Consider the following 16,399-nt stretch of genomic DNA (forward strand, 5'->3'; position numbering starts at 1 on the left):
GGAAGTCCGCTATCCGGTGGCTGCACTGTGGGAACTGTATATATCCGCGCCACTATCCAAAACGATGGGAAAAAGTTGCACTGGAGTTCAAGCGTGGTGTCCTGTTGCGTGATCTCCCGCAGCTATCCTCAGGAAACCAACCATCTCCATTCACTGACCATCAGTGCGCTGAGCTACTCTGGAGGGGCAAACACATCAGCAGGAATAAAACTCCTTCCATCATTTACATTTGAAACCTCGCTCGCTGCTCGGGAGTCACCAGAGATGATGAACCTTATCCTCATCTGCCTGCTATGTGGATTGTATGGAGTGCTTGCAAAAGGTGAGTAACAAGTGTTCAGTTAGAGATCACCTGCTGTATCAACGAGGTAGTGTTCACATTACTTATTTAGTATTTTAATTCACCGGCAAATGTTTGTTAGTTTTGCTACAAATGTTAAGCATGTGGGAAAGTGCATTTTACGCACGACTTTTATTATTTACCATAAGCTGGAGAGTCCTGGGTAATAATGCATCATGACGCTCTTTCAAAACCGTTATACATTCAGTCTTCACTTTGGAGAAACACAATAGACGCACAGATGCGCCACTTTATGGCTCATTTATTGGTCAATTAAGCCGCCGGTGCGGTCGTGTGTCTGGTTGCAGTCCGGCTTGTAAAGCTCTATTAGTGCCGAGTGCAGTGGGGGAGATAAGCGCTATCCTGCGGGACACTTGTTTGGATAATGCGGACCCCTTTGGCCCGGCTCCTTGTGCGCTTGGCCCCGGTTGAATGGACACACGCAGGGCGTTGTTTCCTGAGACTGATGAGTTTCTCTAATGAAAAGTTCAGATTTAACAGAGCGAGGGGTCATGACCAGTATGAGGAAAATATCCAGTGAGCAGGAACAGGGGTTAATGTCTGCTTATTGCTCAAACCCTCCCAATCTGTGCTGTTATTCATTACTTCAATTATTCTCAAAGAAAAAAAAGTTCATATAATTGATCATGTGGATTATATAGACTGTTCAGATAATCTAGTTAATCTCTTTTACTGAATTTAATATATATTTTATATTCATGACTAACACACATTGGGCAGTCATGGGTTGCAATTTTGTTAAGTCTTTTTGTTTTTTAAATACTTGTTTTAAATGTTTAGTTTATTTGAGAAGTAAAAAAACGAATCTATACAAATAACTTTGAATGACCTTACTCTGATCGGCATTACGTATTTATAGTTAGGGATTGTTTAGTGTAAATGTTGACAATATTCTAAATTTAAAATAAATAAATATAGTTAACAATTAGAGAGATACCGTATGTCCAACATGCATAAGCATACACTCATAAAGCCTACATTTAACATAGTTACCGTCAGTTAGCTATTATATTAACCTTATAGTGTTTTAAAAAATGTAAAATACACGTGGGTATATTTTTTGAAAACAAATGTAATAAAGCCCACGCCTATGACATGATGCATAACGAATATCAAAGTCATTTGAATTATTACAACAGTAAGTATTTGGCTGAATTGGTTCTTTTGAAATCCAGACAATTTCTCCAGAAAATGTTTTGTCTCCTTCAGTTTGAGGCGTGTCAGATCAAATGTAGTTTTATCACCCCCAAAAGTCACGAGGTGCACGTTTATTCACTGGGAGAAATCTTGAACAATCGTTTCAGAAATGTATTTAAAATCACAGTCAGTTAAAGTTTCCCATATCTAAGTGTGTGGAAACATAGAAAATAATAGTTTTTCACTTTGCTGTGGTTTAAAATGTGTGATTTAGAAATAAAAACATCTTTCTAATGAAATCAGCAGGAAAACTGCGCTGTGTTTTCAACCTTTCACAGCTTTTTGAAAAGGCCCCAGAAGGCATGGAGGAGATCCCTGACTTCCCCTCCGTCTTCCCTTCCCCTGTTTTGTGTGTGTGTGTGTGTGTGTGTGTGTGTGTGTGTGTGTGTGTGTGTGTGTGTGTGTGTGTGTGTGTGTGTGTGTGTGTGTGTGTGTGTGTGTGTGTGTGTGTGTGTGTGTGTGTGTGTGTGTGTGTGTGTGTGTGTGTGTGTGTGTGTGTGTGTGTGTGTGTGTGTGTGTGTGTGTGTGTGTGTGTGTGTGTGTGTGTGTGTGTGTGTGTGTGTGTGTGTGTGTGTGTGTGTGTGTGTGTGTGTGTGTGTGTGTGTGTGTGTGTGAGAAACCCTTACACACACACACACTGTGAAATCCAAGGAAATGGTATAGGAAGTGCTAGCAGTGTGAGTAATGCCAGATCTGCTCAATGGGGCATCCACTGGGAACAATGAATGGTAATAATGGACGTTAGTGAAAAGCTTGCTGCCAAACAACTGATTTAATACTCAGAGCAGAGAGACAGTTGTGTTTTCAGCACTTTTCTGTGCAGTCAGAGTGAAGGACGGACTTCCCTGAACGATGTTTCCGCTGTTGTTGTGAGGAAGGAAGGGCGGACAGACAGTCGTCTTCATCTCTCATTAATAAACCTCAGCGATGGAGTGGAGAAATGCATTTATTTGATAAACAAAAAGGACACTGCTTACGCATTTCCACAACGAGTTGTCAAGTGGCCTGAGCGAGGAGATGTGCAGAGGGGTCAAAGATACCGTGTCCTGGATGGAGTACGTGCCGTGGAGCCGAGACACACCAAGACTGGTTCCGCCATCAGTCAAGAGTCCGGTTTAGTCCGGTTTGTGATGCTCAGAGCTTACAGGAACTGTCCACAATGTTTATTGGTTGTAAAGTGTTTTGTCCTCCAGGATTTCCTTGGAAAGTGGGCTCATGTAGTTAAGTGACAACACAAAGGGAATTAGAGTCTCATTCATGACGCCCAATTATATGATCAGAACATAATTGCATCTTTTAGGGTTATTAATAAACAAGACGCCCTGTTCCAATGGAGTCCAAGAACTCTAATCCCAATTTCAGAGTTTAATCAGAATCTGGTGCTTATCTTGTTTTCTGATGAACCAATCCTCCTCACATTTGAACTGCAAACAGATGACCTATACAACGTTTTAGGATTTTACCGCTACTACATGTCCTCTGAATCTAATCCTGTCTTATCTCTGCAGACAAGGCTCAGAAGGGGAAGTACAGCGTCCCGATTCTAGATGTGAAAACCCGGCAGCTGGTCCTCGACACCAACCAGACGCTACTGCTCAGCTGCAGGTGAGTTTCAGGTAGAAGGATCCAGGTCAGGAAACCCTCATATGGAAATTGGTGTAGCGTTGCAAACACCATGATTGAATCAAAAACAATCCCTCCAAACATTTCCATCTTTAATCCTTAAAAACACAAAAACATGACAGAAAAGGAAGAGGAAACATCCATAGCATCCTCATGAGGTGAATGCAGATCTCAAGGTTTCAAGTTTCAATGCTTTTATTGCCATGTGTGCATTAGCGACAGTGTAGTTATGACAGTGAACATCTGAGGTCACAGGCTCCTCCAACAGTGCAACACAATACAACAGATAACATAGAATAGAAACAGAATAGAATAGAAACAGAATAGAATAGAAACTGAATAGAATAGAAACTGTGCAGAATAGTCTATATACAGTCATTGGAATATTGATATATATGAGTTGCAAACAGATGAATGTTACGTATGTTCTTTCGAATCTAAAGATTTCTGTGTGATTTCTGAGGAAACGTTCATCTTCATGTTGAGCAGGGGTCGCTGGGAGCTGGCGTGGGCCTTCCCCTCAGGTCTGCTTCGAGGCGAGGTGCAGGTGGAGGAGTTTCGCTGTGGGAGGACGGGGAAGCTGTTCTGCAGCCGCCTGACGGTGAGCAGCACCGAGACCCAGCACACCGGCCTGCTCCGCTGCAGGTACCGGCACCGGACCCGCAGGCAGACCTCCATCTACCTTTATGTCACAGGTAAGACACTGCTGCGAGGTCCAAGAGTACAACTGAAAAACATCAAGACCCTCACTCCTTCCCCCCCCCCCCCCCCCCCCTTATGCTTATTGTTTATATCCCCAGGTTAAACAGGATGTGGTGGGTGCTAAATACAGCCCAATGCCAGAGAGACAATTATATCTAAACACTGTTTGTCCCAGCAACACATCCTTCTAGATGACTTTGGACGCCCTCCTCCCCTGCCTCTCTCTTCTCAGTCCTACCTCCCTGTCATCTATATATAAATCCTTTTTTACTTTCGTTTACGTGCTACCTCAAGGCCAGGAATAGCCCAGCTGCTGAAAGGCTCAGGCCTGGGCAGAGTTTCCCAGGGCATCAGGCTTATCTGCTCGGCTCAGCCTTGCATGGAGCATCCTGTGCTTGGGGGAGGAGGGGAAGGGAGGGGATGTCGCTGTGTCTCTACAAGGTGGTGGCGGGGAGGTGTGTGTGTGTGTGTGTGTGTGTGTGTGTGTGTGTGTGTGTGTGTGTGTGTGTGTGTGTGTGTGTGTGTGTGTGTGTGTGTGTGTGTGTGTGTGTGTGTGTGTGTGTGTGTGTGTGTGTGTGTGTGTGTGTGTGTGTGTGTGTGTGTGTGTGTGTGTGTGTGTGTGTGTGTGTGTGTGTGTGTGTGTGTGTGTGTGTGTGTGTGTGTGTGTGTGTGTGTGTGTGTGTGTGTGTGTGTGTGTGTGAGGATAAGATGAAGGCTGGTGGCTCAGTGGTATCAAGGGGCAGAGGAGGCACGATGTCTACCCGCCGCCCCGCCCTGTCCTGGAGGGTGACGCTGGCAGGCCAGGGTCGAGGGCCACGCTACTGTTCGTCCAACAGGACCCTCGGGGGCCATCAATCGCTCAGGTCACCATGTCCATTAAGCTTCAGACTTGGCCTGCGGCTCTACTCAGACGTTGCCTCCCTCCCAGAGCACTCTATTAGGGAATCAAAGCAGGAGAAGGAAGCCCTCGGTCCGCTGGTCCTTTGGGTACTTTTGTTCAAATGTTCAGAGATTTTCTTTCCTTGAATAACACCCTACGGTAACAAACAATGCAGCGAGCAACACCCACGCTGTTCAATGGCACAGGACCATTACAGTAGCAGAGAGAAGGCCCAGAGAGGCCGTTTGATTGCCTCTAAACAATCTGTGTGTTTATTGTTGACCGCAGGCAGACATTTGCTGAATGGGTATTCAATGAATGGGTGTGGAGTATGTTTAGGAGTGTGTGTCTGTTTGTTTTTGTTTGTTGCTGATATTCATACTTGGAAGTGTGTGTTTGTGCTTATAGAGAGGCAGGGGATTGTTTTCTGTATGCATAGGGTCAGTTCATAGATAATGATAGGAAATCATATTCTTTCAATAAGTCAAGGAGGTCATTCTCACCCGGGAGGATGGGATTTCTTTGCCCTGGGTTTTGGCTATCAGGCTCTCTTTGCCCCATCAAAAGTCAAAGTCAAGTTTATGTTAATCCTCTGTGTGTGGGATAAAAACAGAGAGATCAAAAGTGTGTTTCCCAGCCTGAAGGATGACCTACAAAAGACACTCAAAGTCCTGCCAACTTTAAACTTTAAAGATGGAAATAAGGTAGTAAAACAAAGTGCTCTGGCCAAATGTTACCAGTAAATCAAATATCCTTACTTTAAGCTTCATTGTGCTCCCAATCTTGCAGACATGCATTGACTTTAGGGGGTCGATGTTGAGGGATATTTGTTGCTCACATCCTTAAGAAAATACAAAAGCAGCATCTCTTTCCCGAAACGGCATCCGTTCCAGCATAACAAGTTTAGCAAGATTCCTAGCATTTATTTATTGTTATAGCTTGTCAGGATTGGCTGATTTTCAAATTGTATTTTTCAGTGGTACAAAAGAAGACATTTGTAAAAAGGTCAACATGAGCTCTGAGAAGCTGCAACAGGCTTGATTTATGTCATCAGCTGACCCTTTTTTACTGTACCTGCGGCTGTATAGCCTAAATGACAGATCACATGAGGAATAAGGAGTGCAAGACATTTATTGGTACATTATGTGTCCATGACCGCAGTGTTTGGGTTTCAGACAGCCAGCAGCCATTTGTGGACCACCCTGATATGAGCCCAGATGTGTTGTACATGAAGGACAAGCAGCCGCTGGACATCCCCTGCAGGGTCACACACCCCAACATCACCACCACGCTGATCAAGGTCAGTGCAAGGACAATGAACCAAATAAATGGGATGTATTTTTGCATCACCACATCTACATGCATGAGTGTTCCTCCACACTTCCACCCCGCTCACATTCTCCGCACATCATCACTTCCCAGTTTTGTGGATCAGGGCTCACGTATGTACACAATGTACCGTCCCGCTGTTTCCCCCCTCTCCAGATCATTCGCCACATTGTTCTTATCTTGGCAGCCTTTGCGCGGTGGTGTGTGTGTCCGCTTGTTTGTGTATGTATGCGGATATGTGTGAAAGTGTGTGCGGATATGGTTGTGAGTGTTGCTGCTTAAGTGCTGAGTGAGAGGAGGGAACAGAAGTGCAAAGAGCAGCATTTGAAGTGTTTTGGTATGTTGCTGTATGGATGTTATATGACTGTGAATGTAAGAAAACCATATGTATCTACTTCAATCTGAATATACCCACTGGTCCAATATGCCGCTTCATTTACTGTCTTTTTCCGATGGAGCGGCGCCCACAGCGTCCCGTTGGCACCGTTTCTACCTCTGGAGACAGGACATGGCGTCTGGAGTGCCCCTTTGGCCCCGGTCCAGCACCACTTCCTCGCAACTCACCCTCCGCCTCTTGTAGTACGAGTCCTGGCTGCCAACTTCCCCCGCCTGATGCTTTAAACAGCTGGTTCATCCAGAGCAGGAAGCAGAGGCAGCTACTGTTGGCCCACGAGAGATCAAAGTACAGTTAATGTTCTTTAATCATGAAAACCGATTAATATTACTCAGTGTGCGTCATGAGATTATTGTGGGATAACTACAATAGCGTACTTGGAAAAGACACATATAGCTTGCACAAAACCAAAGAGAAACAAAACAAAGAGAGAGTGTATTATGGGAGAAACCAACAGTTAATAGAGGAATTGATAGATTTGAATAGAGAGATTAAAACAAAATAGTCAAATAAATGCAGCAGATATTGATACTGATTGTATTTACCTGTTATTTGAAGTGAATTTTTTGTTTTTAGGATGACTTTCAACATCTGTCCAGGGACTACAGACAAAAAATAGCCTCTAACTCTGGCGCATTTACAGAAATGTCAATCAATGTGCACTGTCCCTATCAAATAAATATATAAATAAAAAAATAAATGTATTTCATGACTTTAGGCCAGTAGCTTGGATCAACATCTAAAAAATGTCTTACAATATTTTTTGTTAGATCCTCTCTGCCCGATAAAAGTCTTCCAAACATCTCTACCTCAATATGAATGTCTGATATAAGCTTAAAGGTGGGGTAGGTAAGTTTGAGAAACCGGCTCGAGATACACTTTTTGTTATATTCCATGGAATGCTCTTAACATCCCGATAGCAATGAATATCTGAAGTGCTTTGACAAAAAATCCATAAAAAAACGTCATCTGTGGAAGCCGTAGTGCTGTAAGAAGCACGACCAATCATCTGAGCCGGCCCGGCTAAAATAACTAGATGGCCTACCTCATTTCATTTCATTTCAAACCTTTATTTAACCAGATTGGTCTCATTGAGATCATAGATTTCTTTTTCAAGGGAGACCTGCAGCATATAGGTTCCACATGAAACATAAAACAATAAAGGACATCATACATTATATTTACAGGATACATTTACATAGTTATAGACATTTACAAGTGCCCATAGTATCAACGAGCATTTCATTTAGCCTAGCTTTAAAAACATGCAGAGGAATAAGATTGCTCAGTTTCAATTCCTACCTGCCTGTCAGCCTTCCATCTGTGCACAAACTTATCTCGTGCCCTCATTGGTCATGTGCGCATTCGTGTGTGTTGGAGGAGGGGCTCTGTAAGGAAGTGGCACATTTTTTCCGGCTGTGTATTTTCAAATTCTAGCGCACTCGAGCCGGTTTCTCCGAAATTACCTACCCCACCTTTTAAGGTCAAACCGGCCAATAGGTGAGATGAACTTTCACTGATCACAATGCAAGTGTGTGTCATAGTGGTGGGGAAAAAGTAAAAGGATGATCCTCTGGGGAACAGGAGAGTCTGAACAGTCCATCCAATAGTTGTTTAGATATTTCAGTTGTGAATAAAGCAGGTTGATGGACTCATTATTTGGGATCCAGGAAGAGCAGAATTATCGTCAGAACAAACCGGCATGAATCTGATGCTTCAACACTCACATGTGTTTTTATCCTGTCTCCAAACAAAAGCCTGGCACCTCAAAGGTAATAACTCTAAGAATAGCCCTCCTCCTCTTCCTTCATCTCCCTCCTCTCACCCGGTGCTGTCACATCTCTGGAGTGTTTTTTTCCTGGAGGGATTTTGCCTGGATCTCTAATATGACCCTTCTCAGCGGGAACAATACCCAGGAGGGTCTGCTCTCTGGCTGTGAAAGTGACTCTGGAGGTCAGCCCGGGGTTCCAGTCAAAATGTCTATATCCTGTAGTAACAGGATGCCATGAGAGTCACATTTCTCACTCTGACCTTCGCTGCTCCTCTGGTTTCCCCTCCTCCACCTTTGCACACTCCTACATGTAGGTTTAGAGGATGGGGGCAAGAGGGGGCACTAAGGGCGCTCAGACAGTGAGTTTCTGAGGAGGAGCGAAGTGGCGTCTGCTCACTCTGGGAGGGGGGACATCAGCCCGTTCACACTGCGGGTCTGCAGGGAGGGAAATGGGTGTGATGGTGGTGCGGGGGGGGGCTCTACCTGTTCCCTTGAGAGTGGGTGGGAGGCTTCCACCGTGTCACAGAAACTCTAGTAAACATTTCCTTGAGGCTGCCTCCAACAAAAACAACAAGGTGTCATGTCAGGGCAGCCAAGTGTTATAAAACCTGGGAGGCTCTATAGTAAATGTGACGCTGTGATATCCTATTTGTATATGATTTTTAAAAGTGTGTGATTCCCGCTGTCATGTTTGTGTCATGGAGCAATATTTGATAGTTGTTGTCTTCTCCCCTTACAGTACCCAAACCTCAGCTTGAGTCCGGACCACAGGGTCATTTTATGGAACAGCAAGAAAGGCTTCACCATCCGAACCCCCACCTTCTACTACATCGGCCTCTTCTACTGCCAGACCGTCACTGAGGGCGTCACACACGTGTCCCGTAAATACTTCATATACAGACCAGGTGAGGAGCAGTGCATGGATTCACTTTGGATTCAAACTCATATGTGTGTCTCAAACATAGAATTAAAGGTCCCCTATTTGACTGTTTTTCATCAATATATTATAGGTCTCAGATATATACAAAACCTGTCTCTGAAGTGTTTGGCTTCAAACACCAAACAGATCATTGCAGCATTACCCATAATCCTCTCTGTTTCAACCCTGTGTCCAAAGTGCTGATTATCTGTCTGTTACTTTAAATGAAAATAAGGAGCCACTCCCCACGCCCCTCTGAGAGAGATTTGGTTAAAAAGAACAAAACAGCCGCTTTCACACCAAGTACTTTGCCTTACTTAGTTCCCAGCACTTAGTTCCCCGATGGAACTAATTATAGATCGCGTTTACACCGGAATAAGTCCCTGAGGGAAGATTAGGCAAATGAAGCCGCTGACGTCACTTCTTCTTCTTCTGCTTTGGGTTTACTGGCAGGCCGCAAACCACTTCACTGCGTATACTGCCACCCGAAGTCCCCGGCCGGAAGTCCCCGGAGTTGGGGACTGGCTTCAGTAGAAGCTGCTGGGACTCCCAGCAGCTTCTACTGAAGCCTTCCGAGTAAATCGCCAGAACGCCGACACCTCCTCATCTCCACCGCTCCCACGTTTTCTTTTGTGTTGCCATAAGTTAGTCTCTCTCCGTTGGTGCGCTGGGCTAATGCTAATGCTAATAATGCTAATGCCAGCAAATACAATGGCGGCTTCACAAAACTTTTCTGAGTTTTACGGGGCGTGGTTTGCAATCCGCCCAGCCAATCAGAAATTGGAACTTTCTTCTCCCCAGGATAGTACCACCTCTCTAGCAGGGACTGAAAATGGGGGAAAAGTTCTCATGAACTAAGTTCTCTTTTTGGTGTGAGCGCAAAATCCCGAGAACTATCGGAACTAAAAGGGAAAAGTACTCCAGTGTGAAAGCGCCTATTGGTGCTCTACGAGGAGATTCCGGTGATACGGTGGTTGGGGTGGGGGGGGGGGTTGTCTTGGTTGCTGATTGGTTAATGGTTACACAAGACAAAAAATCGTTATGACATCACAAAGTGGCCACAATCTGATCAGCTCATTTTCAGACAGGTTTTTATATAAATGGATCAGAACAAAAAGTGAATCTTTTCTCCTGAAACTTTCATAATCTCTTTACACAGAGGGGATGTAGACAATATATAAACATTGGATTTTGCACAATAGGTGATCTTTAAGTCCATAATGTGTGTCTCTCTTGTCGCAGTGAGTAACATCATGGACGTGTACCTGAACAGCAGTGGACCTGTGGAGGCTCTGAAGGGGGAGAGGCTGGTGTTGAACTGCACCGCTACCGGGGAGTTGAACACCAGAGTGAACATCACCTGGGACTACCCCGGAAAGGTCAGAGCTGCATTCAAGTCTGAGGAGACGATTGACCTTTAAAAGAGACTGGCTAGGCGGGGATAACTCTGTTAACATGCAGCTCTTACTCAAGTATGTTATCAACCATTTAAAGTTGATATAAATGTACTTCTGCAAAGTCTATGCCATCAGGGGTTTATTATTTGTGACTTTATTTTTGCATTGACACATGGTTTCACATTGTAGAACTTACAGGAAATGTGTGGGAAGTGTGAATGGATGACTCACAACAAGGGTCACAGAGTGAACCAAACGAAAGAATTTGTGATTATACTTTGCACCAATGGGAATCCTTGAATCAAAAGTTAAATTTAAAGATTTTTCAAATGAAAAGTCCAATCACACACAGGTTTTCCTCCCTCTCCACCTTCAGATCAATAAGACCGGCTCCACCTCCAAACGGCTCCTGAAACACAGAACGCACATGTTGTTCTACAATATTCTGACCATCCCGAAGCTGCAACGCTCCGACCGAGGCCTGTACACCTGCCGCGTGACCAGCGGGGAGAAAACCAAAGAGCAGAGAGTCAATGTCACGGTCTTTGGTGAGCGTCTCCCTCTGAAACTGCCTTACAGTCTGATGATTCAACAGCAGACATATGCAGAGAGTACTTCATTATATCTCAAAGCTGTTGAGTTTCATTCTGTGATCAACTGACCCAAAGATGTGCATGTGTCTCTCTTCTTTTTTAGACCGTCCGTTTATTCGCCTGAAGCCCAGACATGGATCTGTGATAAAAGTACAGGCAGGACAGAAATCTTACAGAATCTCTCCCAAACTGCGAGCGTTCCCGGAACCTCAAGTCATCTGGTGAGAAAACTCCTTCATTCCTGAAATCTGACCAAACTGCCTTGTTTGGTTTGGCGTTTGGTTTTAGTTTTGTTTGCCTCCCTTTCTATCAGGGCTGCCAACATTTAAGTTCAGCTTGGAGTGAGATTTTTTTTTTTTGGTGATCCGATAAAAGAAACGTTCACGTGTACAGTGTTACACGTATTGAACATGTACAAACTAGGGTTTCCCATTAATGTACCGGGCGCTCCAGTGGAATACACGCACATACACAGTGTACCCGCGACTCTTACAATGAAGGCTCGACAATAAGCTAACAGCATATAAAATGGCATATAGGTGTAAGCAGAGGTAAAGTGCTATTTTACAAGTGGTGGGGGGGGGGGTCATCACCTCCGGGGGGTCCGGGGGGCATGCTCCCCCAGGAAGATTTTTTTTTTTTTAAATATTGAAGTTAAATGCATCAACCTGGTGCACTTTGAGAGCAAAATGAATTTAAGGATACAGCTCTCAACACCCATATGAAACAGAACTGTAAACAGATTTTCTTTTTCTTTATGGATATTTTACAAATAACTCTTTTAAACTTTATTCTTGTTTTACTGTCATAGTATTTCATAACTGTTTTGCATTTATTCTCATAAATGGTGACCAAAACGTTTGAGAACCACTGAGATAACTAGACTAAAGTTAACTATCTAAACAGAGTCCCTTACCTCACTGAGCTGTTATCTCTCTCAGTCTGACAGGAGAGAGCTCTCCCTCTCATTGTTTGAGAAACAGCTTCTAATATCCGTTAGCGCAGCTAGCTAACCAGATGCTAAGAACAACAATGCAAATAGTGAGTTTGGTAGAAATATACTGTATAATAGTAAAGTTATTTAAGATGATGCCATATTTATTGAAGATTTTTATTATTACTTTATTATTATTATTTGTATTCAAAATTATTCAAAAGCATATTCTTCAAAACTCTCTGCTGTAGTATGGCCAACAGAAAACTATTGATGTGTGTAGTGAGTTTGGCAGTAATAAGCTGTATAATAGTGATTGAATATTATTGTATTCTCTTTTTTCGGAATTGCACTTTGCAGACGGTCCCTGAGCACTCGTTTCTTCTCCGGCTGCAGATAGAGACCAATGTAATGTGTCCAGCTCGGAGGGCGGCGCGTATCAAAATGTGATTTTAGTTCGTTTTCAACCTCACCACGGTACTTAGGAGACGTCATTTGTGTCTGAATAACGTTTTGTTAATGAGTTATTGATCCGTGAAATCAGAATTTCCCAATATCGTTCGAACTTTACTGAAGCCAGAAGACCGTCTCATTTCGTAGACCGCTCGGTTTGCTGTTCCTTCACTTTATTTTTATATTTATATACATTTATTTTGGACGAAAACTTAGCGTGAGAAAAGGCAAGTGTGGCGTGAGTGCGTGAGATATGGGTTAATTGCGTGAGATATGGGTTAATTGCGTGAGATATGGGTTAATTGCGTGACTCTCACACTCAATGCGTGAGTGTTGGCAGCCCTGGCGTAGTTTAAGCGTGCCGTGCTCTGCCCGTTTTTTGTTGCGTTTCCACTAGGCGTAGTTCCGGCTAGCGGGTACTTTTTCACAGTTTTTTGGCTCTCCAAAATTGAGGTTCTTTCCGGGCCAACAACCGGGCTGAGTTTGCTAAACTAGAGAGAGAATCGTTGGCAAGGGGGCTACAACTACAACAAGATGAACGTATTTGACAGTGATTTAATTGTAATACACGTTTCAAAAGGATGCCGAAGTAACAACATACTGATACCGGTTAGTAAAAACCATGAATTAATGCTTTGACAAGTCCGCAGACAGACGGCAGGCGAAACACCTTTTAAAATGTGTGTTTTCTAAATGGATATTGGCTAAGCTAACGCTGTATGATCCGACCGTCCACACTCACAACAACGGCCTACAGACATAAATAAACCAGCGATTGTATTCTCCATGACACAGACAGTCTATGGTTTGTACTTGTTTAACTGTTGTCTAGTTTCTGAACAGATAAGAGGAGCTGTGAGCTCTGAGTGCTAACAGCTAACGGCTGATGTTGGTTTCGTATTGAAGATGACGTCACGGCTCCGCCTACACTGCGTTACTATAGTTACTACCCCAGTTCCTAAACTGTAATGGAAACGCAGCATAAAGTGAGCCTGGCCTAACTATACTGTGCGAGAACTATTCTTTATACATCCATGGGTACAACTTCAGATAAAAATGAACAAATAATGAAATATGACCCCCGGTTTGATGATTGACAGGTCACAGAACAATGGGAGCTATCTACCCTTACCCACAATTTAAAGTAATTCACACAGACTATCTCCTCTTTGCTCTTCTCTCTGTGAGGAGCAGCAAACTGTCAGAACAAAGTGAAAAACAAACAATGGCATAAAATATTATTAATATGTCGGGTATAGATTTATTTATTTTCTTCTCAGAGTGTATCCCCCAGACCCCCCTTCTGGAGATGGGTTTTCAGCATGTGGGCCTTTTTATACAGTTCAGCTTTGATTCCATCATCTCATAAACCTTTTTTAAAAGCATACTTTAGGTCTGTGAAGGGATATATGCACTGTACTTTACTTGTATTAATATTGTATGCTGAAAAGCGTATATTACAGCACGATTTGTTGTTGAATAGATTTGAGTGCTTCAAAATGTTGGGTCGCGAATTATTGACCAAGTAAAAAGTGGGTCCCGAGGCCTGACCAGTTGAGAACCACTGTCATAGATGTTGCTTAAAGGGGTCGTTTCAGGCAGGGGGGGGGGGAGTGCGGGAGACAAGCTTCCTCTGGTGGGAACACAGGGATTCTAGCCTTTGCAGACCATTGACATGCACAAAAACCTATAGAACACTACAGGAAAGGGAAACCCCCAAACATAATGGGCCTCTTTAAGCATTGAGTCATTCTGGAGTAACTCCGAAAGATTTTCCCTGAAACTTTGCTCAGTGGTCTTTCTTTTCTGAAAGGTTGAAGGACGGCATGGTGGCAGCGGAGCAATGCTCCAGATACCACATGGACGGGACCTCTCTGGTGATCCGGGACGTGGCAGAGGAGGATGCTGGGAAATACACTGTCCTGGTACGAATCCTGGAACATGGACTCTACCAAAATCTCACCCTCACACTTGTGGTCAACGGTGAGACATTTGAGTAATCACCCACTGAACACAACTTTTTTCTTATAATTCATGTCGTTTTCTAAATGTTTGATTGTGCTTCTTGTCTGGCAGTGAGTCCTCAGATAGGGGAGAAGGCGGTATCGTTGCAGGACCCCGGCTCGGTGCCCAGAGGGAGCAGAACAGCGCTCCACTGCACGTCTCACGGAGTCCCGCCTCCACACATCCAGTGGCTCTGGCACCCCTGCCCGTCAAAAGGCCTGTAAGTAGCCCAGAGGGTAGATGCAGTACACATTTAAAATATTCAGGGGTGGAAGAAGTACTCATAGATTTATTACCATAAGTAAAAGTAGCGATACTACATTTTAAAAGCACTTTGTTTTTAAGTCAAAGTCCTGCATTCAAAATCTTACTTCAGTAAAAGTACAAAAGCATCGGCATCAAAATATACATAAAGTACCAAAAGTAAAAGTACTCCTTATGCGTAATGGCCCATTTCAAAATCATATATATATTGAGTTATTGGTTACTAATATGATACTGGTAAATGTAGAACTATATGCTGCTGCTGGTAATCTGAACCTATACATATATGTCAAAGTTTATTTAATAATTGATTTGGATTTTGTGTTAGCTAATTAATCTAAACCTAAAAAGCTGTAAGATAAATGTAGTGGAGTTAAAAGTACAATATTGGCTTCTAAAATGTAGTGGAGTATAAAGTAACATAAACAAAAAATATATATCACAAGTACCTCAAATATATACTTGTGTAAATGTACTAGACATTGCATTAGATGAAGATAACGTTAGCTGTACTATTGAATAGTATTAACATATTCAAACCAACCAATAGAAAATAGCATGTGACCTAATGATAATTAAATGAAAGAGCTAAGTTGTTCAAGTCAATAGATCGAATAATGTTTAGACACCAGTTAAAGCTTTGTGTATTTTGCAAAAAGCTATAAATACCCTTTCCATAATGTTACGAACACACACAAAGCTGCCTTGTTTGTTTTATGTTATTTAGGGTTTGGTGTGTGTGTTGGTGTGTGTGTGTATGATTCAGAAAAACGAGACATGTTTTGTCTATTTCAGCATGTGTACAGACAGCGTTTCCTTCTTGTAACCAGAACAGATGCCTTTGGGGGCCTTTCATGTGCGGGAATGTGTGAAAATGTGTGTGTGTTTATTTGTATGCTCCCACATATATGTGTGTGTGTCTCATCATGTCTGTGTTAATATGTTTGCTTGCTTTTGCAACTCTGTCCCTATACGTTTATTCCCCTCCTGTCCATGTTTCATTTTTCATATGTTTGTTTAAGTGTATACAAATATGTAGCCCTGTGAGTGTGTGTGTGTGAGAGTGTGTGTGCGCCTGATACATTCACAGACACAGTACACAGTGTATCTCAGACTTGAAAGGACAGAGAAAAAAAACACACTTCAATAGAAGCCAGTTCCGTGCTCCCAGTCACGATTTGTTGGTTTCCCAAATCAAACGCTATGATTTAATGAATTTCCTGTCCAGGGCGCAGGGTAAGAGGCCTGTTTATTATTGTGATTGCACACTGCATCCTGTGATGCCTTTTCTTATATCTGACACACACACTATATATAAAGTTCTCATGAGAAATGGCCCAGCCCAGCGATGCCGAGGAGTCATTTAGTCACCACACACGAGTGTCGAGCAGGCGCCTGGCAGAGGCTTTGATTGAGCTCTTGGAGGTCAGACACTTATTGTGTTGCTTATGACCGAGTCAGAAAGGTTAAGTATTACCTGAGAGCGCCACAGCAGCCGCCCTGACTCCATTCCTCCTCTGAGACACGCTGACATCATCCGTGTACTTGACCCTTAACTCCGGCACTTTGACATGGCGC

At 43.3% G+C, this 16,399-nt stretch overlaps 1 protein-coding gene across 1 annotated transcript in view; it reads left to right on the forward strand.

The window, feature by feature from the left end:
* Window positions 1–64: 64 nt before the first annotated feature.
* Window positions 65–16,399, forward strand: part of flt1 (fms related receptor tyrosine kinase 1) — a gene marked incomplete at its 3' end in the record, with an annotated part of 33,879 nt that continues 17,544 nt past the window's right edge. The window contains exons 1-10 of the mRNA XM_079661849.1: window positions 65–322; window positions 3,067–3,163; window positions 3,671–3,876; window positions 5,939–6,063; window positions 8,997–9,162; window positions 10,419–10,555; window positions 10,950–11,121; window positions 11,270–11,387; window positions 14,367–14,536; window positions 14,630–14,777. Of these exons, the coding sequence (XP_079517975.1) occupies window positions 265–322; window positions 3,067–3,163; window positions 3,671–3,876; window positions 5,939–6,063; window positions 8,997–9,162; window positions 10,419–10,555; window positions 10,950–11,121; window positions 11,270–11,387; window positions 14,367–14,536; window positions 14,630–14,777 (1,397 nt within the window). The 5' untranslated portion in view covers window positions 65–264. The remainder of the gene's footprint in view (window positions 323–3,066; window positions 3,164–3,670; window positions 3,877–5,938; window positions 6,064–8,996; window positions 9,163–10,418; window positions 10,556–10,949; window positions 11,122–11,269; window positions 11,388–14,366; window positions 14,537–14,629; window positions 14,778–16,399) is intronic.

Source organism: Notothenia rossii (genome assembly GCF_949606895.1).
Source record: "Notothenia rossii genome assembly, chromosome: 12".
Lineage (NCBI taxonomy): Eukaryota > Metazoa > Chordata > Actinopteri > Perciformes > Nototheniidae > Notothenia > Notothenia rossii.